This window comes from Myotis yumanensis, unplaced genomic scaffold, assembly GCF_028538775.1.
Source record: "Myotis yumanensis isolate MYYU_CA2020_CCGP unplaced genomic scaffold, mMyoYum1.0.hap1 SCAF_2, whole genome shotgun sequence".
In the NCBI taxonomy this organism is placed as follows: Eukaryota; Metazoa; Chordata; class Mammalia; order Chiroptera; family Vespertilionidae; genus Myotis; species Myotis yumanensis.
The window spans coordinates 189,080,649-189,104,740 of record NW_027223753.1 but is presented as its reverse complement, the minus strand read 5'-3'; the positions used below and the strand labels follow the sequence as shown (position 1 = coordinate 189,104,740).

Below are 24,092 nucleotides of genomic sequence, written 5' to 3'. Positions count from 1 at the left end.
GAAAAACTCAGAAAGGTCAAATGACTTGCCTAAAAATCACAAAGCTAACGAAATGAGTGAAGAACTGAGTCTAAACAGGGTTTCTTGATATTGGCCAAGATAATTCTTTGCTATGAGAGCTGTCCAATGTACTATAGGTTGTATAGCAGCACTCCTGGCCTATAGCCATCACATACCATTAGCAAAACAAACAAACAAACAAACAAACAGACAAAAAACTCTCATTAGTGAAATCAAATGTCTCCAAACATTATCAGTGTCTCCTGGGTGAGGGGGAGAAACACTGGTCTAAAACTAGACTCAAAACTTTTCTGCTACACAATGTATCAGACAGGGTTGACTTCTCCATATTTTCTAAAAACACCCTCCTTCACTTTCCCCTTCTATGAAATTACATTACTTTGACTCTACTCCCAACGTTCTTTCTCTTCTCAGGCTCCCTTCACTGCAGAGCTGGCGAATTATCTTAGAGCCAGCCTGCAAGCCTGCCTTCCAAATCCTGGCCCTGATGCTTGACCTTGAGCAAGTTACTCATTTGATGTTAAATTACTTCATCTGTGGAACTAGAAAAATAACTAGTGCCTTTTAAGAGTAATATAAGCATTTAGTGAGATAAAACAGACAAAGCAGCTAAACTGTTGACTGGTGTAAAACAGATAGCGAGTAAATATTAAAGTTCCCTTTGCCTCCATATCCCTGGAGCTTTACCCTTCACACCTGCCCCTCCTGAGCTTTATCCTTTATACCTTTGTTCTGCTTTTTATAGATTCCAAGGAACCACATTTACTCTCGCAGCTCAGCTTCTATGAACACATGAGAACTCAAATAAAAACTCTAAATCTTGCCCTAGCCGGTTTTGCTCAGTACTTAGAGCATCAGCCCGTGGACTGAAAGGGTCAAGGGTTTGATGCTGGTCAAGCCCCAGTTGAGGCGGGAAGCAACCAGTGTGTCTCTCTCACATCAATGTTTCCTTCTCTCTCTCTCTGTCTTTCCCCCTCCCTTCCACTCTCTCTAAAAATCAATGGGGAAAAAATATCCTAAATCAAATAAAAACTCTAAATCTCTGAAATTTGTTAAAAAGGTTGAACTTAAATGTTCTGACCAAAAAAAAAAAAAAAAAGAGAGAGAGAGAGAAATATGTGAGGTGATAGATTATTAATTAATTCAGCATGGCGGGGGGGATACTTTTACAACATATATGTATATTGAATAATCATATTGTACACTTAAAATGTTACAATTTTGTCATTATACCTAAATAAAGCTGGGCAAAAGGAAGGAAGGAAGGAAAGAAGGAAGGAAGGAAGGAAGGAAGGAAGGAAGGAAGGAAGGAAGGAAGGAAGGGAGGGAGGGAGGGAGGGAGGGAGGGAAGAAGTTCTAAGTCAATACCCCAGAACTCTTTTTCTAACTTCTTTCTTTATTCTATCTCCTAAGGCTGCAATATCAATTATATATTTGATTTATTCCTTTCCTTTCTCACTGCTTTTTTAGTTCCATATATCCTTTGTAATTCTTCTGCTACATTTTAAGTTATACGCTTCTCATCAGAATCTCTAGATTCTTTTAAAGATTTCTCTGCCTCTATAACCATTGGCTTCCAAAGTAGCATGTATGCACATCTGAGGGAGCTCAGGAATAGAGCAGAAAAAAACTAAGAAAGATCTATTTATGTTCATATTATCCTTGATTAATATCCATATTGTGCTTTATAATACACATAATATATTAATATACAAGTATATATGTGTATATACATATATGCACATATATACATATATGTAATTGAATTCTATTTATAAATAAAGAGTTCATGGGCACAAAGCTGTGCTCAAAATATATTCTTTATTAATGTAATGCATGATCAAAACAGTTTGGATATCATTTGCTCTATATTTATAAACTTAAAATGCACTGGATATCTGAACGAAATCAACCATCATAAAGCATCACCTTAATCTTGCAATCCTCCTGCTCCAAAGCTGTCAGGGAATTCCATTCATCCAATGAAAAAAATCAAGAAGCCTGAGTCTGTTATTTAAGGCTTTCCCTCCTGTCCTAGCTCACCTGATATACCCACCTTCTACAGCACCCAACCCCCCAAGCTTTCATCCTTAAACTCAATTATGAAGATTATGGAGACTAGCATTATGATTTATTCATCAGTTTTCTTACAAACACATCTAGTAGACTTTCAAATATTTGCAGAACTAAACTATTATTTCTCAAGCACAGATGGCTATACACTAAATAGTTATAGCAAAAATTACACACTGATGTTTTCTATAAATATTTTATATGTCATTATCTTCCACATTAGATGAGGATCTCCTGGAGAACAAGGATAATTCACTACATGACAAAGAAGGCACTTAATAAATACTAAAGAATAGCCTGGCTGGTGTGACTCAGTGGTTGAGCATTGACCTATGAACCAGGAGGTAACAGTTTGATTCCTGGCCAGGGCACATGCCTGGTTTCAGGCTCGATCCCAGTAGGGGGCATGCAGGAGGCAACCAATCAATGAATCTCTCTCATCATTGATGTTTCTATCTCTCTCTCCCTCTCCCTTCCTCTCTGAAATCAATAAAATATATTTTAAGAATAAAAATAAATACTAAAGAATGAATTAGATAAGAATCACAGAGTCAGCATTTTTAATACATTATATTTGCAATAGCATCCAAAACATGGAACACTATATCTCAGAAAGATAATAAAAAATGGAAGGTGGGTTATCAACTATTAATCCAAAAATTAAAGAAACATATTTCAGTAATATAAAATGCTTTTTCAAAGCCAAAAAGTTTAGAAGCACCAAGCAACATGTTTGTAGATGCCAATAGTCCAATGAAAGTTTAATAACAAGTATATCAAAATAAAAGCTATATAAGTTAAAACTCACAAAGTCATGGATCTTGTACTAAAGAATTCAGAAGCAAAACAGTTTTCTTTATAGAAAGGCACTCATCTGGCTTTAACCATACATATAATGCAATGTTATATTATAATACACTAGAGGCCCGGTGCATGAAATCCATGTGCAGGTATGGTCCCTAGGCCTGGCCTGTGCTCAAGACCATCTTCCCTGGCTGCCAGCAGCCGGCCCGCCACCTGCCACCACCTACCTCCAGTTCCACATTCACCATCTTGTACCTGAGTTGGGCCCGGCCCAGGATATACTTCGAGCCCATGTAGGAGGCAGTGATCCCCCCAGTGGAGACCTGTTCACAGGAGGTGCTTTTGTGTGGAATTTCTTTCATGGTAAGGGATTGGGTGTGGGGCCCATGCCCGAGAGAGTTCTAGGGGGCCAATGGCACTATCAGGGTCATTCTGGTCACACCTGAAGGTTCACTGCGTTTATTCGCTGGAGGATTCTACTTGCAGGGTCCTGGGGCACGACAACCTATCCCACAAAAAGGTCCCATTAGCTTTCAGGTTGCATCACCACTGAGGAGGGTAAGATCAGGTGCTTTCAGCAGAGAACATGGAATTAGAATTGGGGTTAGAATTCAGCAGCATCAGGAGACAGGTTCCTCAACAACCCACCTAACCAACGCCTGCTACCTTGCTGAAGGCTTCTCCCTCCCCTTCAGAGAACAGGTGGGGAGGAGTAAGGAGCAACTGTCTGCAGCTGTGGGCAAACCTGTGTCTTGGCTGCAGGAAAGAATACCAGCTGGCCAGGGAAAGAATGCCAGCTGGCCGTGGGGAGGGACCAAGAGGTTTGCCAGTCCCACCAGCTTGCTGGTCCTGCCCCCACGCCGCCACCCATTCCTGGGCGATTGGAGCCTGCCAGCCAGGGGAAGGGACTGAGGTTGGCCAGCAGACCTAGATAGGACAATTAGGTCCTGCAGGCTCGGGGACAGCTCCTGCATTGAGCGTCTGCCCCCTTGTGGTCAGTGTGCATCATAGCAACCGGTCATTCCACTGTTCAGTAGATTTGCATATTACCTTTTTATTATATAGGATAGTAAAGATCAAGTAATTCTATAGCTTGGAAACCTGTAAGTAGTTTTCCCTTGGGTATCTTAACATGTACAATCAAGAGGATATGGATAATAATTATTATTTAAGCAGAACATCAACATGTTAAACAAATGCGATATAATGAAAAGGCAGAAAAAAACTGTCCCTTTGTTACATCAAATAACCCGCATATATAACCACATTGTTCTGTTTCACATACTTGAAACCAGAACTGAACTGAATGAGAAAATTTAGTTTAAAAAAATTCAATTCAAAGTGACTTTCTAAAAATCAACTTGCAGATGGAAAACAAAAACATATCTGAATATGAAAGTTCTATATAACCTATAAAAAATTAATCAAAATCCAATAACATGCAGTTGTTAAAACAAGAACAGTAAGTTCTTAAGTATGGAGAGGAATGTAAGACCCGAAAACATAATTTATATATTATTGCTTAGCAAACTGCTTGAGAATCAAATAGTATTTTCTTACCTTAATAACATTTCTTCTATTTTGTGACAGTATATGTGACTGATTACCCAATTTTCCCACTTTTCCAGATTTCCAGTGATAGTCACTTGACCTTCAATACATATAAACAGAAAATAAAATGTAATAACCAAACACATTTCTCCTTTTAATGAAAACAAATATATTTTTCCTATTTCAGGAAATGGAAATTCAGTTTTTAGCATGTAACAGACCACCACAAAATGAAAATGAAATATCAATAATGCCACAGCATCCTCGGTAATTCTGAAATATAGCTCTACCATATTTGGAACTTTTGTGATAAAATGAATAAAAGTGAAATGTCCAGAGAGATGAAGTATTCCATTTTTTTGGACATTATAATGACTATAGATAGCTTGACTGATTTTTAGGAAATTTTACAGATTGTCATGCAATTTTAAAAGCTAAGGGTTCACACATGTAAAGAGGAAAAGGAAGTAAAACAATAATAAAAAATATTCAGTAGATCTACTAAGTGATTAATTCCTTATTAAAACTTAAAATTAGCTCCCACAGTGAAAGGTAACAGATAGTACAAAGAAGGCAAACTGTTTGCTCTACAGTTTAGTTTTCAAAGTACCTTTGAGACTCACATTTTTTTTTTTAAGTCAACAGAGCAGGGAGTTCAATTCCCACTTAAAAAGTAATGAGACAAAATCTTGCGCAAGGTCACAGATAATGAGTAAGAAAGCCAAGAAGAGAACACTGGGCTTCTAACTTCCTAACCAGTAAGTGGCACATTCTCATTCTGGTGACAACATTTACTATCCATGTAACCTCAGTAAGGCATTTACCTCTTCTGAAAACTCAGTCAAGCTTCAGAACAATTTTAAAAATATCCAAAAAAGGTTCCTCGGCTAAATAAAACTGACTCTTGGGGGCTGATTACAGAAGCTTTCATTCACAGACACATTTGTGAACCACCGAGAAGTCCAAAGCAGTGAAGTTTCAAAAAATAAAACTGGTAATTGGATCATGAAGAGAAGAGCAGCAAAATATACAATAAACTTTGTCGGCTGGGGTGACATACACTATTGAGATGCCCTGAAAGGGTGTGTGCAGGTGTCATCAATATTTTTCAAAGAGATAGACATAAAGATAAATTCTACTGAAACTATAATAAACATCTGAATTTTCTTTTAATAGAATTTCAGCTAAAGCATACTGGTTTAAAATATTTCAAACATACTCATGGTCTTGAATAATTCTTATATGTGTAGGTACATGTAAACACCTGCCCCCAAAGTTTTTTAATAAATAATAATGACTCTAAACATCAACTAGCAATCTCCTATTGATGGCAATTTTAGGGGAGCAAAGGGAAAGTTCTGTATTAATGTCCTGAAAATTCCAGACTATAAATGATTCAGAAGAAAAATAGAAGAAGAGAAATAAGAACATGTGAGCGTAAACAAGGTCCAGAAGATACAAAAGTAATGGTGATTTCAAAAAGCAACATGTCTTATATAAGAAACACAAATAGAAAAAAAAAAACCAGGGGAAATTCAATATTGCTTGATCATCAGGAAAAGCCAGAAATTATTCATTCAGGACAGATCTTTATTGGAATGACAAGAGGACATAAAATAGTTCTTCACATAATTCCGTTTATTCCTCTGAAATTATCTAAAAACGTCACCTACTCTCTTTCTTCTTTGTCTTTGCTCCTTGTTGATTGGAACTCTTGTAGTTTCTTTTCCATCTCATGGTTCTCCAACTCTAACTGTACTTTCTCCATCTTCAGTTCTCGGAAATTTCTGAATAAGATTTAAAGGCAGAATGTTCATTTGGGATAAACCAACAAAATCAAAGCTAAGTAATTTTATATCAACTTTTCCTTTTAAGCAAAATTATGAGTAATAAATAGCGGCAAAGCATGTTAACTACTTTCTTTGTTCTTTAAAATATGGTTTCTAAAGTTAGCATTTACTTTCTATTTAAGCAGGTATCTCTGCAAATCTTAGGCTTTTATGTTTCCCATTGCATTGCTTGAGGTTTTAAATCATAATTCACTTTATCTGTGAGCTATGCCTTTATATATGAACAAATATCTATGGCACACAATAGAAAACAAAGGAAAATTATTTTTAAATTTTATACTGTCTTTTCTCTAAGGATTCAAGTGTTTTTGAATCACAGTGTTTAAAATAACCACTTTTTCTATGTAAGCAGAATACATACTTTTGCTAAATCTTCAGTAAATTTCTATCTTTACGTCATATATATCTAATAAAAAAAATTAAATATGAAAAAAAAAAAGAACAGAGCCTGCTTGGAGAAAGCACCTATTAGGGTTTTGGTACAGGACCCATCGAAAAGGTTAAATGGGAACTGAGACAAGCACCACCAATTGTTTCCTCTGAAGAAAAACAATAAGAAGATAACTTTTTAAACAAGAGTCCCCTTATAGATTTGATAATAATATCTGAAGCCCACCAAGCTTTTGACATAGCTATTTCCTTCATTTTACATACTATTCTCTAGTCAGCATGTCATTGACTCTTCCATGGGTCTAAGCTAACCGAGTTGTCTATCTTTTATTACCTATGATGAGTTTAAATCTCTATTTTCTGTATTACATGAGTGGCTTACTATAATCATGTAGCATGGGCACCCACACATGCTATCACAAGAAACCAAAACAAGAATAATGAAAATCAGAAAAGAGAACTAATTTATAAAGATGGTGAGGAGTCACCAAGGAGCAAGGGAGCCAAAGGTGTGTCCCCAAATGAACACAATCCAGGGAGATATATAAAAAGTGACAAGAGGAAAAGGCTGTCCAGAGGGTTTAGGGAAGCTGGCAAGGATACTGATGGAAAGGCTTGTTTTCATTATATCTGCTCTACAAGCGTAATTCAGCCCCTACTACATACCATACACTCACTAAATTAGGTAATAGAATATGAGACCCAATGGAGCTTCTAGTATAGAGAGGAACACAGACAAGCATGAGTGTAATTGAGATATAGTATGATGGTGAGCTCACTGGAGGTGTACAGGGAGGTACCTGAGCATACCAAAAGGGCACATATCCAGCCCCTGGAACTGTAGGAACAATTTTGTTTACTAACATCCTCTACAAGGTACCTGAGGACAGATTATGACTTCCTACTTTTGTTTCTACCATTCCTAGAACTCTGAATAAATGTTTGTTGGATGAATGTTTATAAGTCTGTACACACAGACTTGGAACATATCACTAAAATCAAATGCACATCCTCTTTTCTTTTAGCAGAATAAAGGGAAATTGGTAATACCAGCAATTGCATATCTCCCCTCCCCCCCAAAAAATAAAAAATAAATGTGAATCCTTATCATGATAAAGCCATAAATTTGCATCACATTTTCTAGTTACACAATGCTTTTACAGTAAAGGGAGAATTGGGAAAGCTCTGAAGATATTGAATACCATAGGACCATTGATCTGGATTAGGGAACTCAGAAATTAAAATTAAAAACCCACAGTCTGTTCCCAACCTATGCTAGCTGGCTCTTAGTGATATTGTAGAGGAAGGTCTTAGGAATTTTCAGGGACTCTAGATGATCTCAAAGGCAATCAGAATACTGAACTTCTGGCATCCCCGCCATGTCATGAAATTCCCAGGATACCCAGAGCTGCTTGGCTCTGGCTGAATGCATCTACCAGGCAATCTAGGATAGAAGGTATTCTTCCTGAGAAAGGTGAATTCAACATAGCATCTTTTAACCACGCAAAGTGTTCAATTAGTGAGGACTTCCTTTTTCCTGTTAAAAGGTCACTCACCCTAATAGTCTCCTTAATTTTTAGTTTCTTTCAGTTTTTCTCAGAGAAATATCTTTTTTATTTTATTTTATATAAGTGTCACAAAAATATTTGTAACTTTCTGCTATAGTTTTAATAGTTAGTAGGCACAACCTTCATTTTTAATGTTTCCCTTCTATTCCTGGGGCATAAATATTTTTATTCCTTACTTTTCAAACTATTATCAGGCCAACTCTCCTATAGATGAACATACAAGGTGTGAAAAAAATAGAGATAAGAATTCACAAATTTAGAGTTCAACTCTAAACAGCCTTACGTAAAAATGCTTTCAGTTACAATATACAAAAACTTTAGAATTATTTCTCCCTAAGTAAATATGTATGCACTTACTTATATTTTAGCTTCACAGAATGTCCAGGTTTTCCCCATGGAAGAACTACAAAGTCTTTGCTGTTCATGATTACTGTCTTAATATTTTCTAGAAATTATTGTTATTTGTGGAAACTTCTGAAAAAGCAACAAAGACAAAAGCATTATGTCAGCGGTAAAGAGGTAAACATACAAATTTGAAACTACATATAACTCAGAAACTGTTAGGATGGAAAAGGCTAAATCAAAGGTTAAACAACAAAAAAAATAATATATGTGGTAAATTATTATAATTTATATACATTTAGATACCAATAAAGTTATAAATACAACATTTCTGATGGAAATAAAATTTTACCAATAATTATGTAGCAAAAGACTATGGCAATATTCAACTGAAAGTGACAAAAGCATTCATAAACACAAGTAGAGTACATATTCTGGCTCTTTCTATGTTAAGGTTATAAAAATATATATCATGTATTTGTTCTCATCCAAAAATAACATCCAAGGCTAAATATAGTGAAAAGAGATACAATCCAAACTTAAAACTTCTTTTTTTTTTTGCATATATGGTCATGTAAGATGAGAATTAAGGTATATAACGATTACCCAAAGGCATTTTAATATTCTAATTTATCAAAGAAAATTTTAATGATGCTCTTAGCCTAAGGTCATAAATTAGCATATTTAGAAAGTATTTTCAACAAGAAATGAAACAAAATAGATTTTCTGCCTAACTCTAAGTTAACCAGAAAATTAAATTATTCAGAACACCCTATTTCCTGAGTATCCCAATTATTCATGGTCCTATAATAATTTACTCTGCAATGCTGAATTACTGAATCACATGCAAAACTATTAGATTTTTATATGAATAAAAATTTCCAAATTCCAATACCCTTTAGAAATATAAGAGGCAATATCATAAAGTCCTTACTCTTAAGTGCTCAAACCATTTGGTACTATCAGTTTATATATGTGTTCTTATATGTTCATACCCCTATAAATATTTGTTAAGGCTGTGCTATATGCAAAGTACTGGGCTGAAAGGCATGAAGGAGTCAAGGCCCAAGAATATTTGTTGTTTGGACTCAAATGGCATAGAGTCAAATACGGTATTTAATATGTAAACACTATAAAACAAGGTGGAAATGATAAGGGCCATAAAACTTATACATATAATAATGGAAGAGAAAAGAGAGCTGGCTAGTTTATAAAGTATAGCTTTAAGTAGAAACAGGGCTTATATATGATGATATGGATTTAATGATCACTCTACACTGTAAGAAAGTACAGCTCTTAAATGGGGACTGACTGCTTCCATTTGATTGATGTATAGGTTACATGAAGGGGGAAAAGTAGGCATAAGTTTGGAAATGAAGGCTGAGGCCCAATAATGGGTGGCTTTATATGACAACATAAAACTTTTGGAATTTATTCTGTAGCTAAGGAGAGTCACTGAAAGTTTTAGAGAAAAGAATAGAAAATAACACTAGAAGCTTTGCACAGACTTAAGAGTAGGCATCAGAATATGAATAACCAAATGGAAGGTTATTATGACTTCAAAGTCTACACAACCAATTTTAAGCAATAAAACAAAATTTAAAAAAAAAAAGTCTACACAACCAAATGACTATTCATTGTTATTCTTTAGGGAAACATAATTTCAATGATGCAACCACTGATCAAAACATTTTTGGAATGTCTCTTTTGAAACCGTTTTCAGAATCCATCATACACTCAAAAATACACACAAATCTTTTTTGTTGTGCTTCATTTAAAATAAAAATGCCCACAGAAGCAACTACTTTGTTCACTCAAATCTAGTTTCACATAACCTTACCTCCAAAAATCAAATCTACCATGAAAGGGTAGACTTCTGCAACCTTGGAGGAAAGTCTGAAGGAATTTATTCTTTGAAGATAATTACAAAATGGAATTTCACAAAATAATTTTAAATTGTAAGCAATGTAGTGAGAGGTTGCATCATAGCAGTATGTATATTTCTGCCTTTGATCAACATTTATGTAGCTGCTCCTTTGTGATCCCAGTTACTGGTACTGAAGTCACAATGGTAAAAAACATGGTATCTTCCCTCAAAGAACCCACAATCAAAGAGAAAGCCACATAAGCAATAGCAATACCATGGGACTTTCCAACAGAAGGACTTAGGAGGAACACCCAACTCAGATTCGTTTCTCAACCACCACCTCCTGTCTCTCAAAGCTAAAATCGGTGTCAAAAAGAACTAAAGCTACCATAGGAACAGAAACCTAGGATTTTGTTTGCTTTTGGGGAGGATGCATCTTCTTTGTAGGTAAAATCTCTCCTTTTTATCAAACAGAGGCTACAAAAGCTACCTTTAATACAACCTCCAGGAATAATCCTGCTTCTATATCCCTTTTTTTTTTAATTATAATCAAGTAATCCAACTATTGGACCCTAGTCTACTGTTGGTAAGTTTTGCAAGAAAATTAATAATTCATCATTATCATTAAAAAAGTAAAAAAAATCCACAGTTAATGTGTCTAATTAATTAAAATAATTTACAGTGCCTTGACTTTATGCATTGAGATATACAATTTTTTGTATATGTACATATGCATAAAGCTGAATACGGAAAGACTGAAAAGAATGAAAGAAAAGTCAGTGAATTGCATTAACACGAGATGATTCAGATTTATATCTCTGCTGATAATGTGATTTAACCAATAAATGGTCTTATTCAGAGGGCATTTCACTTCACTGAATGCAATTAGTAAGGTTTCTTCTCAATTGAATGTTTTATCGAGTCACACACATAAGCCAATTTTCTTGTCTGAAAAAAAAGAAAGACTGTAATTGTGAGTCATTCTCTTCTGCATGTTTCCTTCCGTAAAACCAACAGAGAATTAGTCACCTTTCTTGGGAGAGCAAGGATATAACAATGTCATCAAGAAGAATCGCAAAGCACAAAACTTCAGTTGCCTAACCAGGGGGATACAGATAAAATCCCTGTGATGCAAACCTCCGCCTGTCCTCTGGTCACTCTTTTTTTGTCTTATCATTAAATCCAAAAAGTTTAGTAGTTATTTGGAACATTTTCTAGTAACCTGATTTATTAGGCTGCATCATTTTTCTGTCCCCAACCTTGTTCTTCCCCACACATTTACAAACAATATGACCCAAAATTGTCCATGATGGTTTGATGATCCTCCTACCTAGTTCTCATTCTGAATGCAACCCAAGCACCAAGGCCTGCTGCCACCAGATGGAAACAAGGAAGTTAGGATGAGCTATACATCTAAAAACTCAGAGCATTCATCAAGAGTTGCCCTAGTGGTCCAACAGGCATGGCTCAGTGGTTGAGAACAAGGCCTCTGAACCAGAGGTCAGGATTTGATTCCGGTCAGGGCACATGCCCAGTTGATGACTCGATTCCCAGTGTGGGTCATTCAGGAGGCAGCCAATCAAAGATTATCTCATTGCTGCTGTTTCTATCTCTCTCCCTCCTTCTCTGAAATCAACAAAAATACATTTCACTAGCGGGTGAGGGCATGTGCTGGGGGGTGGGAGTGGCCAGGGAGAGGTCAATAGGGGAAAAAGGAGACATATGTAATACTTTAATCAATAAATAATAATAATAATAATAATAATAATAGAGTTGTCCTAGTCTCCAAGAATTTACCATCAGGACACTGGTAGAATGGGAGGTTTAGGAAAACATTGTTTTCAAGGTGGGCCATTTTGCATAACTGAAAACTTATATAAGATTAGTTGCTTTTTCTAAAGATTCAGATAATCTTAAACCTGACAGGTTAAAAGCCAATAAATCAGGATTTTTTAATATTAGCACATATTCTAAAAGGGTCTAATAAGCAAGCTCTTTTGAATGGATTAACATGTTTAGCATGTACTTAGAAATCAGAGACCTAAGCAAGAAATGTTAAATGAAAATACATATTAAAAATAGATTTAAACTCTTAAGAGTTGAAATTTTAATATTTTCTCTGATACCATTATTCCATATATATATATATTTTCTTAAAAATCTAAAGAAAAAGCTGATAATATGTAATCCCTAGCATAATAACTTGTGCTTGCGTGGACTGCTAAATGAATGCATGGCACTTCCTCCTAGCACAGGCGCTGAAAGCAAATCAGGCCTTGACTTTCACGCTGCACTCACTCCTTCCGCCAAGCCGTCGAGCTGAGCATTAAGCTTGGCTCAGGGCTTCATGTTACCCAGGTCACCCATGGTTCACATTCTATGTGCAGGCTCCCTTGAGAACAACTGAGAAAGTTTCTTTAGATAGCAAGGGCAAGATATCATTTTAAAATACCTTCCAACTAAAAATGAAAACATTAAAAGATACTGTGTTTAAGTTCAGAAGACTTTGTGTCAGAGTGATCTCTGAGCTTCGCTTTATCCACATGATGAAAATGGTGAGGATCCCACCCGCAGCCCCCAATTTTCAGGCTATCTGTGGCCTGTAAAACAGTGGGCTCCTAAGGAACCTCCAGGAAGCTTGGAGTACAGAGAGGGGTAACCTTAGAAACTACTTTGCAAAGGGAATGGGGGGATCACTAAAGGCTCTGCTTTATCCACAACTTCTCTGATTTTATCTATTTTACAGAATGAACCTCTGGGTTGGATTTAATATAAAGAAACTTTTATGTAGCTTAAAAACATTTTGAAAGGCATGACAGTAAAGTAATATACAATTATTATTAATCCTGTATTAACTAGAAACATCTGATTATAAATAGCAATAAAAATATTAAACTTATAAACCATAACTTTTAGGAAAAAAAGCTCTTTCATATATAGGGTATCCCAGAAATATATATACACACGTTGAATGATTATAAAGTACATGTACATTAACATACAGTTCATCTTCAAAATTTAAAAGAATCTACGGAAATGATTTTTTTTTTTTTTGCCAACGCCTTTTTTTCAAACTGATGACCGTTCTGGTCCACATGCTGCTGATAACATGAAGCAATGGAATCACAAACATCAAGAATCATTTCATTAGGTATTTGTGCCCCTCAATTCATTAACTGATGATGGTTTTGTGCTGTAACCTTTATCTTTTATGTTTCCCCTTAAAAAAAAGTGTAGTGGATAAATTTCCTTTGTTCACAGCCTATTATGGCTTCACCCATTATTTCAAATCATTATTTTAAACCTGAAAAGAGTGAAAATTAAATGAGTTCAGCTGTTAAAGTGTGTTTACATATTTTTTTTGGGGGGGGGGGGGGGCTGGGACACTGTAAATAATTATAAAGGCAGTGTTTGTACCTCGGCTGCGTTTTCAAACTTCCAGTAGTATTTTAGGGTAAATTTCCTTTGTTCAAAGCTTAATCTGGCTGAAGAGAAAGAAACATCAATTGAGCTATCAGCTGTTAAAGTGTGTATACACGTTTTTGGGACACCCTGTATTCATATTTTATATCTCCTACTCATTCTCTTACAATCCACTAATACCCTAGGTCAGTGGTAGGCAAACTGCAGCTCGCGAGCCACATGCGGCTCTTTGGCCCCTTGAGTGTGGCTCTTCCTAAGCCTTAGGAGTACCCTAATTAAGTTAATAACAATGTACCTACCTATATAGCTTAAGTTTAAAAAATTTGGCTCTCAAAAGAAATTTCAATCATTGTACTGTTGATATTTGGCTCTGTTGACTAATGAGTTTGCAGAACCACTGCCCTAGGTGCTCTCTGGCAAATATTTTAGGAATGGGCAAATTATGGCATCTGTCCAAGATTGGTAATAAAGCCAGGAATTACAATTTTATTCCCAGTCCTACTGTCTCCTCTTAAAACTCAAAATCTAAATATGATTCTATTTACTTAAAATGATACATTCCTATCATTCAGATTCCTGCCCTTTGCATACTCTTAATCTGCCACAAAAAGAAAATTTAGAAAAAGAACTGTTTGACATCAAATATTTTACAGCAATATATTCAAACAGCATTGAAAATGTATTGAGTGTCTGGCTTCTCCCATGTAATCTGGGGTCACAAATGTTTGCCTCTAAACAGTTCCCAGTAGTCCTAGGAAAACAACAAATACCCAGTTTCTCCGCTTGGAACTTACTAGTAAGATCCTCCATTATGCATCCCAATCTTCCTAACCCTTATGCTTAATTTTCCACTTCTCTGCTCACCAAGTTGTATTCTATTCAATACTCAGTTCGGAGGCCACCTCTACCATGAAGATTTCTTCCATCAAAAATGAGATTCTCAAACTGTGAGGATATCGTGTGTATTACATTCATTTGCTATTATACACTGTCTCCTGTCATTTGTTTGCTGCTTCCCTTATATAGGTGTTGTTTCCCAAGTATCTCAAATATTTGGTCTTTGAATCCCCAGCAATTAGTAGAAGGCTTGCATAGAGTGTACTGCCAATAATAATGTGCTACGTTTTAATTTTTCTCTACTGCTTTGAATTTATTGCACAATCAGCCTGATAGGAAAAAAAATTAAATGAACACACCACCCTCTTTCCCACTTCAACAAATATTTGGGTTTTCTCCCCCAAGTATCCTACCAGACTGTGATAAGCTTTCAGCAAATACACATTAAACACCTCTTCTGTGCCAGGTATCAGGTTCAACACTGTCGAACAAGGTGGACCAGACAGGTATGGTACCCAATCCTCATTAGACTTACACTCTGCTGAAGGAATTAAGAAAAATTTAAAAACAAATAAAATAATTGTGGAAAATATTGGGTTTTGAAGGAAATAAACCAAGGACCGAGGTACTTTCAAATAATTAATTTGTGATACAACTGGCATATTTTATAGTAGGTCAGGGTCGACCTCTATGTAACCTCTAAGATAAGCTGCCAGAGGGAGCTGCAGTCTTCCATTTTGTTTTTGTTGTGTGTGGGTTTTTTGTGTGTTTTTTTAATTTCCCCTTAGCATACAGTTTGCATAATTTTATCCTGTGAAGTTTCAACTTTATATGACTTTCTTTTTTTGAGACTTGCTGTCTCTGGATTTTAAATATCAGAGTATAAAACAATACATAACTAGACCGATATATTGAGCCCCTCAAATGCTGATTTGGGGAAGGAGGGGGAAAGTTCCACAGCTTCAGATTCATCAGGAATCTGGCATCCCTCTCTGTGGCCTCTACTTGGGAGGAATGAAGTGGGCGGGCGCATGAGGCCGCCCAGGCAGAAAGAAGGCTAGGAGAGGGAAGGTGATCATTTCTCAGGCACCAGGTTTTTCCTAAAGCGCCAATAACTTCAAAGAATAAAAGAGACTGGCACTTCAAAAGGTCCGGCTGTCGAAGGGGTACCAAGGCTGAAGGCCCGGTTTCCTGCCTGGGGCTCTCCAGGGTTCAGGTCTCCATGAACATCCTGAGCTGAGAAGTCCTTTGCCTGCAGAAAAGAGGACTTTCCACTCCGGAGGTCAAGGCCTCCTCGCGCAGCCTGCGGGGCTGACACAGGGTCCGGTACTCGGCAGGGGCTCAGCAAATACCTTCTGGCCCAGCACCACTCTCCTGCCCCGCCGTCCCACCCCGCTCCCCTCACCGCCCAGACCCGCAGCGCTCCCTCGCTCCGCAAACCCCCAGCCCCCGGCCGCCGCCTGCCCACCCACCTGCAGACCCCAGGCTTACGCGTCACAGCCGCCGCCCAAGCTAGCCGCCCACAGCTTCCGCCTTGGTCTCCTTGGTTACCGCGTTGCCTCAGTACCCATAGCAACCGGAATGCTGGGTCCTTCCGCTGTCGGCCGGCAGAGGGAGCTATCCCATGCCGGCTTGGGATAGGGGAGGGGATATGTGAAGGCGAAAAGGGAGAGGAAGAAGGAGAGGGAGGGAATAAAGGGCTGGGAAACTGCAGGTCTGGAGACTTTCTGCTGGATTGAGTAACCCTTGGCTAACCCTGAGCCCCCACCGTATTCCAAGCACTATTTTAAGAGTTTTATTTGTGATATTTAATTTACCCTCACAGCAGCCTAAGGTATAGCTAAGAAAATTAAGGCACAGAGAGTTTGAATAACAACCCAAAATTACAAAGCCAGCAAAAGGGCAGACCCTAGAGGAATTAATCCAAACAAGTTCAGAACTCGCACATATATGCCCTGTTCAGTTGCTTATCCACGGTCACAATAGACAAAGTCAAGACTAGAACCCAGGTCTCTTGGCAAACTCAGAACTCTCTTTTCTTTACACCAAATATATGGGAGGGGGGATAGGTATAATGAGAGAGAGAAAGAGAGAATATAAACCCACACTTCCCAGAATCACCTGAGGTGAACTTAATTTTTGGCTTCCTAAATATGCTGTAGTTTTTCATCGCTGTTTTTATATTCTGCAAGTAGGATGCATGGCTGATTCTGCAGGCAGTTGTCAAAAAATCTTTTATGCTTATCCACACAAATCCTCCTTTATTTCTGGACTAATAATCTCAATGTCTGTGGTTACAATGCTACCCCCCTTCCACATTAATGCGCCTGCCAATACTCATTTAAGAACACAATGCTTTGCCTTGGCAGATTCAATTGTATAAGATTATAACCAGAATAGATAAGAAAGAACAATAATAGCCTGTGGTCATGACTCTGGGCTTTGAAATTAAGGCAGACCTGAGTTTGACTTCTAGTGCTGCCACAATTCACCTGATGTGCGACCTTGAACATGTTACAAAACCCAGTTTAATCCATAACGTTACACTTAGTCCATACATGATCTGCATGGAAGAGTAAATGAAATAATCCCCATGAAGTCTTTAAGTACTAATCCAGGCCCATAGTAGGTACTTAATAAATACTTAAAAATGGTGGTGGTGGTATGGCTGTGGCTTTTGTTATCTTAGTGCTCAAAGTATAAATTCTCCGAGTCTTTCCTTTAAATCTTATACAGTGACAAGTTTTAAATGGATATGACACTCGTAGAAGTTTCTTGTTTGGGGCTGCATTTCCCTGATAGCTGTGCCCTTCAAATTACCAGGAAAGGTTTTCATCATGATCCATCCATTCATTCATTCAACAATTTTTTATTAGGGGTCCACCATTCTAGGTTCTAAAACAGTGATGGCGAACCTTTTGAGCTCAGCGTGTCAGCATTTTGAAAAACCCTAACTTAACCCTGGTGCCGTGTCACATATAGAAATTTTTTGATATTTGCAACCATAGTAAAACAAAGACTTATATTTTTGATATTTATGTTATATATTTAAATGCCATTTAACAAAGAAAAATCAACCAAAAAATGAATTCGTGTGTCACCTCTGACACGCGTGTCATAGGTTCACTATCACTGTTCTAAAATATGGCAGTGGGGAAAAAACATAGCCCCTCCTGTTGTCAAATTTATATTTTAATGTAGGCAGAAAGTCAGTAAATAAACATATAAATATGCCAGGTGTTTTAAAGACAGAGCAGAATAAAGAAATAAAATATCCTGGCTGGCGTGGCTCAGTGGTTGAGTGTTGACCTATAAACCAGGAGGTCATGGTTCAATTCCCAGTCAGGGCACTATGCCTTGGTTGCGGGCTTGATCCCCAGTGTGGGCATGCAGGAGGCAGCTAATTAACGATTGATGGGAAGCCTCTGAATTCGGGGAGAGAGTAAGACATGGGGTAATCAGGGCAAGGAATATTCCAGACAGGGAACAGTAAACTAACTTCATTTCTGACCTCATCAAGAGCAGAATTTTACATAAAAACTCCGATCACTTCTGTACAGCACTTTTTTTTACTGCAGAGAAGAATTGTTAAAAGCATTTACTGGTAAAATTAAACTCATAAAAATAATCAATAAAATACTCTGGCACTTTTCAAAAACATTAAAAGAACATTATCTTATATTCTGGAAAATACTTTAATTCATGCACAGCTATGCAAAACAGAGCAGAGCAAAAAAAAAAAAAAAAAAAAAAAAAAGCAACTAAGCCCATGCCACATTATGCAATAAAATGAAAAAATATGAAGTGTTTTCCTTTCAGAACCATGATTAGTGACAACATAAAATGAAACATCTAAAAACAGAGACACCTCTAGAGAGCCAATATCCTGAAGCGGAGTGCATTTAACTGACACACCAGCGATTCTGCAAATAGTTTACCACATCTGTACCAGGGGCACAATATTCCTGAGGGTTTTTGCAAAGTCATGCGTTATTGTGCCAGGGTGAAGACGAGATTTGAACACAAGTTCTCTGAACTAGGGATATTCCATTTAAAAACATAAAACTTATCCACAAGGAAGAAATTGAGAGTACAGACATTGAATGTAAAGGGTAGCTGCAAGGTCATGCTTAAATCTCTCTCTCTTACTCTCTCTCTCTCTCTCTCTCTCACACACACACACACACACACCCATTAAGCCAGCCAACTCATTAAGTAATCTTATTTTGTACTTGGTCGGCTGCTGCCAGAGGACAATTGTGGCAGGCCTCAAGACTTTTTCTGGTCACTCACAGGTAATAAAAGTAGATGGATAAGAAAAATATCCAGTCCCACATAATTGTCAAAACCTTGCAAACGCGTTAGCTTTAAGGTTTTCTTCCTTACACGGTTATCAGGCCTGCTGATGACAGGCAAGCATGAAAAGGACCTGTTCAGAAAGACTTAGGGTTCTTGACTTTTTCTGACTTATTTCACTCAGCATGATATTCTCCAGATCCATTCAGGTTGTCACAAACAGCAGTACATTATCTTTTCTCATGGCTGAGTAGTATTCAAATGTGTATATATGCATATACATATATTCCAAAAGTGTATATACTTTGAATAATTATAAAGGCAGTATTTATTAAAATACATTTCACTTTCAAAATTGAGCTATCAGTTGACACCCAGTATACATACCACATCCTCTTTATCCAAACATCTACCGAAGGACATTTCACTTGTTTCCATGTCTTGGCCATCATGAATAATGCTGCAATGAACATAGGGGTGCATATATCTTTGTGAATACAGTTTTTGGGTAGGTACCCAGAAAAGGTCATATGGTAGCTCTATTCTTAATTTTTTGAGGAACCTCCATATATGATATCACTCACATATGAGATATAAAACTGAAAGCAACAAGTGAACAAAAAGGAAAACAAACAAAAATTCATAAATACGGACAATAATATGGTGGTGGTTACCATTAGGAAGGGGTCAGGGATAGTAAAGGATAAAGGGGTTCAAATATGTGGTGACAGAAGATTTGAATTTGGGTGGTTAACACACAATAATGTACAGATGATGTATCATAGAATTGGACATTGAAATCCATACAATTTTATTAACCAATGTCATTCCAATAAATTTAATTTTAAAAAAGGCTTATGTTCCTATTCTGCATTTTGCATTCTGGCTTCTGTCTTATTTATTGCCTATATTAAGATCACAGGAAAGGATAAGGCTTAAAGCAGAAAAGTCCTATCTTGGCTGGTACTGTGCCTGATAGGTGTTTAAAGCTGTGAATGAAAGGCGGTTCTATGGAAAACAACCTCACAGGGTGATATGATCATAAATTCCTAACTGGGCAGATCTTATAGTAAACTAAAGGCCCAGCACATGAAATTCGTGCGCGGGTACGGTCCCTAGGCCTGGCATCTTCCCTGGCTGCCCACAGCCAGCCTCGGTCCCCACTGCCACCCACCTCTAGGTCACCCTCTGTGTGTGGGGCGACTAGCTGGGCAGGGGCCTTGGCCTGGTGCCGCCCGCTTCCCCCGCCACCCACCCCCGGTTCCCCATTTGCCATCAGGCAATGGGAGCCTGCCAGCTGGGAAAAGGGAATGAGAGGAGGTCAGTGCACCTCATAGTGACTGGTCAAGCAGTCGTTCTGGTAGTTCCTCCATTAGGGTCATTTTGCATATTACCATTTTATTATATAGGATAATCATGCCCTAGGCATGTAACTTTTTAGTTAAAGACTGATCCTTGCCTTAAGCAAGCCCTGTTCATTGTTTCTGTGCATCTAGGTTAACACACTTTTGAAATACCCTCTTTTAGACTCTTCAAGAGACCTCATGATCTTCACTATCCTGTAATCCCATCCCTGCCTTGCTTTCTCCCACCTTCCAGTTCCTCCTTAATTCAAATGCTTAGAAGAAGCTGCAAACTGACATTTTAGGAAGCATTTTTTCTCAGTCTGTTAAGATCTTCATTCCAGGCATATCCTCTGTTTGAATCAATAAGTTTTTATAAAGCCTCTCTATAGGGTCAGGCATTCTTATGTCAACGAAGCTATCTATTACCTAGAGATCACCCATCCCATCCACAGTGGACCTCTTCCCTAAATCCCTTTAGATGAGATGATGTCTCCGGCATCAAGTGATTATTCTCACTTCTCTCTGCAGGGTCTCATTGGTCCTCCTGGACAGAATTTTAAATAACCCACTTTCTCTTACATGTTTGCATGTTCCATGTGTGACATGTAGGAAATGCTCTTGCGTACTTTGCCCTGCCATGCTGTGGGAGTGCGGGACAGCCAACACAGTTGCCTCTCTTTAGCTCAGAGATTGGCAACAAGCCAGCCTACCAATTGCACTTCTGATTCCCCAGAAGGGAATCAAAAGCTAGCCCACGGTGTCCCCAACTACAGGGGGGTAACTACATCACTTTTCAATGCCTACTCTAAGATTTCACTCAAAGGTTACCTTATTCTCTAGGAAAATGTGCAGTTTTGTGATGATATATACTATTCATAAGTCTCTGAAATTTTATATGTAACTGTCCTTTAGAGAAAATAATCCCAGATCTTAGAGTTTTACTGCCCTATAGCACATTTACTAGTTTTGTATCTAACTGGAAGTCATATACCAATATTTTTTGTACATGTCCCTTTGTAGTCAGCCTATAAATGTTTTTGAACCAGCATGACCATTCTGATAGTTCCTTCCTTAATGAACTAAATGAACTCTGGAACAAGTACATTCTCCATGTATAAACATCCATGTTCTAAACTACTGACATTATTTTGATGGTACCAAGCCTTACTCTTTTGAAGGAAGATGGGACACATAGTACTCCAGCAGCTTCCCAAAAGGACTTTTTAATATCCACTTCATTTCTTGGCTCCTCAAATTCTCTTATAGGCAGAAGTTGGCGGTCAGTTCAGGATTGTAAAACAAGTTCAATAGCAACTCCTTTTTACAAGCCCTGGAATGTACCCTCACTTTGAAACAGGGCCTCTACTTCTTTCATGCCTTGGCAGGTACTGAATATAACATCCTATTACATATGTATGGGATTTTTCCAATTATCAAGGATAGTTGAGCTTTAGCGGCAACATAAAATTACAAAAAGATTTCATAAAAACCTAAATTAGTATGATATAAATATATCTAAATGTGTCTGGAGGGCTCCACTTGAAGGAAAAAGGAGAAACGTGTAGTTAGGAGGTGACAGTGTCCTTTTGGAATATTTTTCAGCACTGTAATTTCTGGCTGTCATCCATGACACAGAATTCTTCAGTAAGTAAATTTCCATAACATAAGGCAATTATTACTGATGTTTCACAAGTGTAGGAAAATCGTCACAATGTTTGATAAATTTCTGCTTCTTATAATGTGTAATTCTTTCTCAGCTGAAAAATAAATGTATAAGCTTATTGGATTGGTGTAGCTTCATTGAACCAGAATCCATCCAACACCTGTTCCATCACAGGCTCTGCCCTAAGATGGATACAAAGAGGAACAAAGATTGCATATCTGCCCTTGAGAAACCCACTGTTTATTGAGGGAAGAGAGGATTTACAAAAGAAAATAATATTTAATGTAGCAAGTACTATGTATTCACAGTGTATAGGAGCATGACATGTTTGTGGCACTGTCAGAATTCTATACAGTTCAAACATGTTATACGTGACATGAAGATAAGGGTGAAAAGTTATATGAAGGACAAATTTAAAGACACCCTAGACATTAGACTGTTCACAATGAAAACTCCAAAATTGTCTTTAAAACAGAAAATCATCACCTCAGTATACTTATAGCAGCATCATTTAAAGTTAATCCTGGGGGCAATATGAAAATGAACAAAAAGAGAAGGTGGAGACAAAGGAACAAAATTAAAATATGGTTATCTTGCCCTAGCTGGTTTGGCTCACTGGATATAGCATCGGCCTAGGGACTGAAGGGTCCCAGGTTCAATTCCGGTCAAGGGCATGTACCTTGGTTGCAGGCACATCCCCAGTGGGGGGTGTGCAGGAGGCAACTGATCGATGCTTCTCTTTCATCAATGTTTCTAACTCTCTACCATCTCCCTTCCTCGCTGTAAAAAATCAATAAAATATATATTTTTAAAAAATAAAAAATATATGGTTATCTTGGTCCAAGATAGAAATGATGAGTCTGGAATAAATCAAGTAAGAGGGCAAGTGAAATCGATTCAAGAGGATTTCTTAACCTCCACCAGGACTTGAAGACTGAAAAAATGTGGTTGTCAAGGAATATGGAACCGTTCACAGAGAGTGGAGACAAGGAGGTGACCCAGAAATGAGCTCAGTCTCAGTTTTGAAGTTTTTACTTTTGAGACAGCAATGGGAAATGATAGAAATAAAATATAGGCCTACTTATTGAGAAGATGATGAAGGCCAAGCATATACTAGTATATTAGGGTGTCATCAGCATGTAGAGAGTAACCAAAGCTAAAGGAGGAATTGAAAATATCCCAGGAGAATTCAAAAACTATGGAGGAGGTGGTTTTGAGAGAGACATTCACCCATAATTCCTAATGTAGACCAATATGAAACCCTTACTCGGCCTATTTCATTCAGCAGTATTTATTGCAGGATCCTAACAAATGAGCTTGATGATATGAATTAATTAATTAATGTGGTCCTCAATTATTCTGTCATTCACTCATTTACAGCCAGGAAGCAGGTGCCACATGCAGTGATAAAAAATGAACTGGCATTGGTCCCCAAAAATAGTTGTTGCCAATATCCATTCACCTACGTACAACTCATGTAAACAGGTCTAGAGGTGAAGGTAGAACTCATTTGACTGGGTCTTTAGAAAGATACTTTATTCAAACATAACCCTGTGAGTGTGTGTGTGTGTGTGTGTGTGTGTGTGTGTGTTTGCTACACTCTCTAACTTAATGTGAGACTAGTATTTCTTGGCATCATCCACAAATTGATAACCAACTATAATGGTCTCTGGTAACCAGGCCCTTATATCCCTCCCTTCTCCTGGAAGCAATCTGTGTGTCTTGACAGAAATGTTTTCCTGTATGACTCAGCCCATTAATGCAATGGTTTATTGGACAGGTGTCCAAAATGGACCAGTTAGATTATCTTGTGAGAATACAGAATTGAAACTGAGAGGTTCTTGGTTTAACAATATTCTGCCATGCGGACCACAGAAAGAAATGATGAAAAGAAGAATAAAAAGAAGGAAGGGAGGGAATTTTATGAAAGTTTCCATTTCTTGAGGTCTAACTACATGCTAGCCCTTGGGTTCCAGAATATACCCCCGTATACTTAAAATAAATTTGTCTTTGTTTCTTTCTTTATTTTTTAAAAATATGTTTTTAATGACCTGAAAGAGA

The 24,092-nt window shown here is 37.5% G+C and overlaps 1 protein-coding gene across 6 annotated transcripts in view; it reads right to left on the bottom strand.

Moving 5' to 3' along the window:
• ZBBX (zinc finger B-box domain containing) overlaps window positions 1–16,279 on the bottom strand; it is a 105,914-nt gene extending 89,635 nt beyond the window's left edge. For 3 of the 6 annotated variants that reach the window (XM_070403637.1, XM_070403641.1, XM_070403642.1), the window contains exons 1-4: window positions 16,218–16,279; window positions 8,615–8,731; window positions 6,123–6,236; window positions 4,459–4,549 (exon numbers count right to left, since the gene is read on the bottom strand). In XM_070403637.1, the coding sequence (XP_070259738.1) occupies window positions 4,459–4,549; window positions 6,123–6,236; window positions 8,615–8,682 (273 nt within the window). In that variant the 5' untranslated portion in view covers window positions 8,683–8,731; window positions 16,218–16,279. Of the gene's footprint in view, window positions 1–4,458; window positions 4,550–6,122; window positions 6,237–8,614; window positions 8,732–13,883; window positions 13,952–15,139; window positions 15,193–16,198 lie in introns of those variants that run through there. The other 3 variants (XM_070403639.1, XM_070403638.1, XM_070403640.1) reach the window with 3 other exon arrangements.
• Between the last annotated feature and the right edge of the window lie 7,813 nt (window positions 16,280–24,092).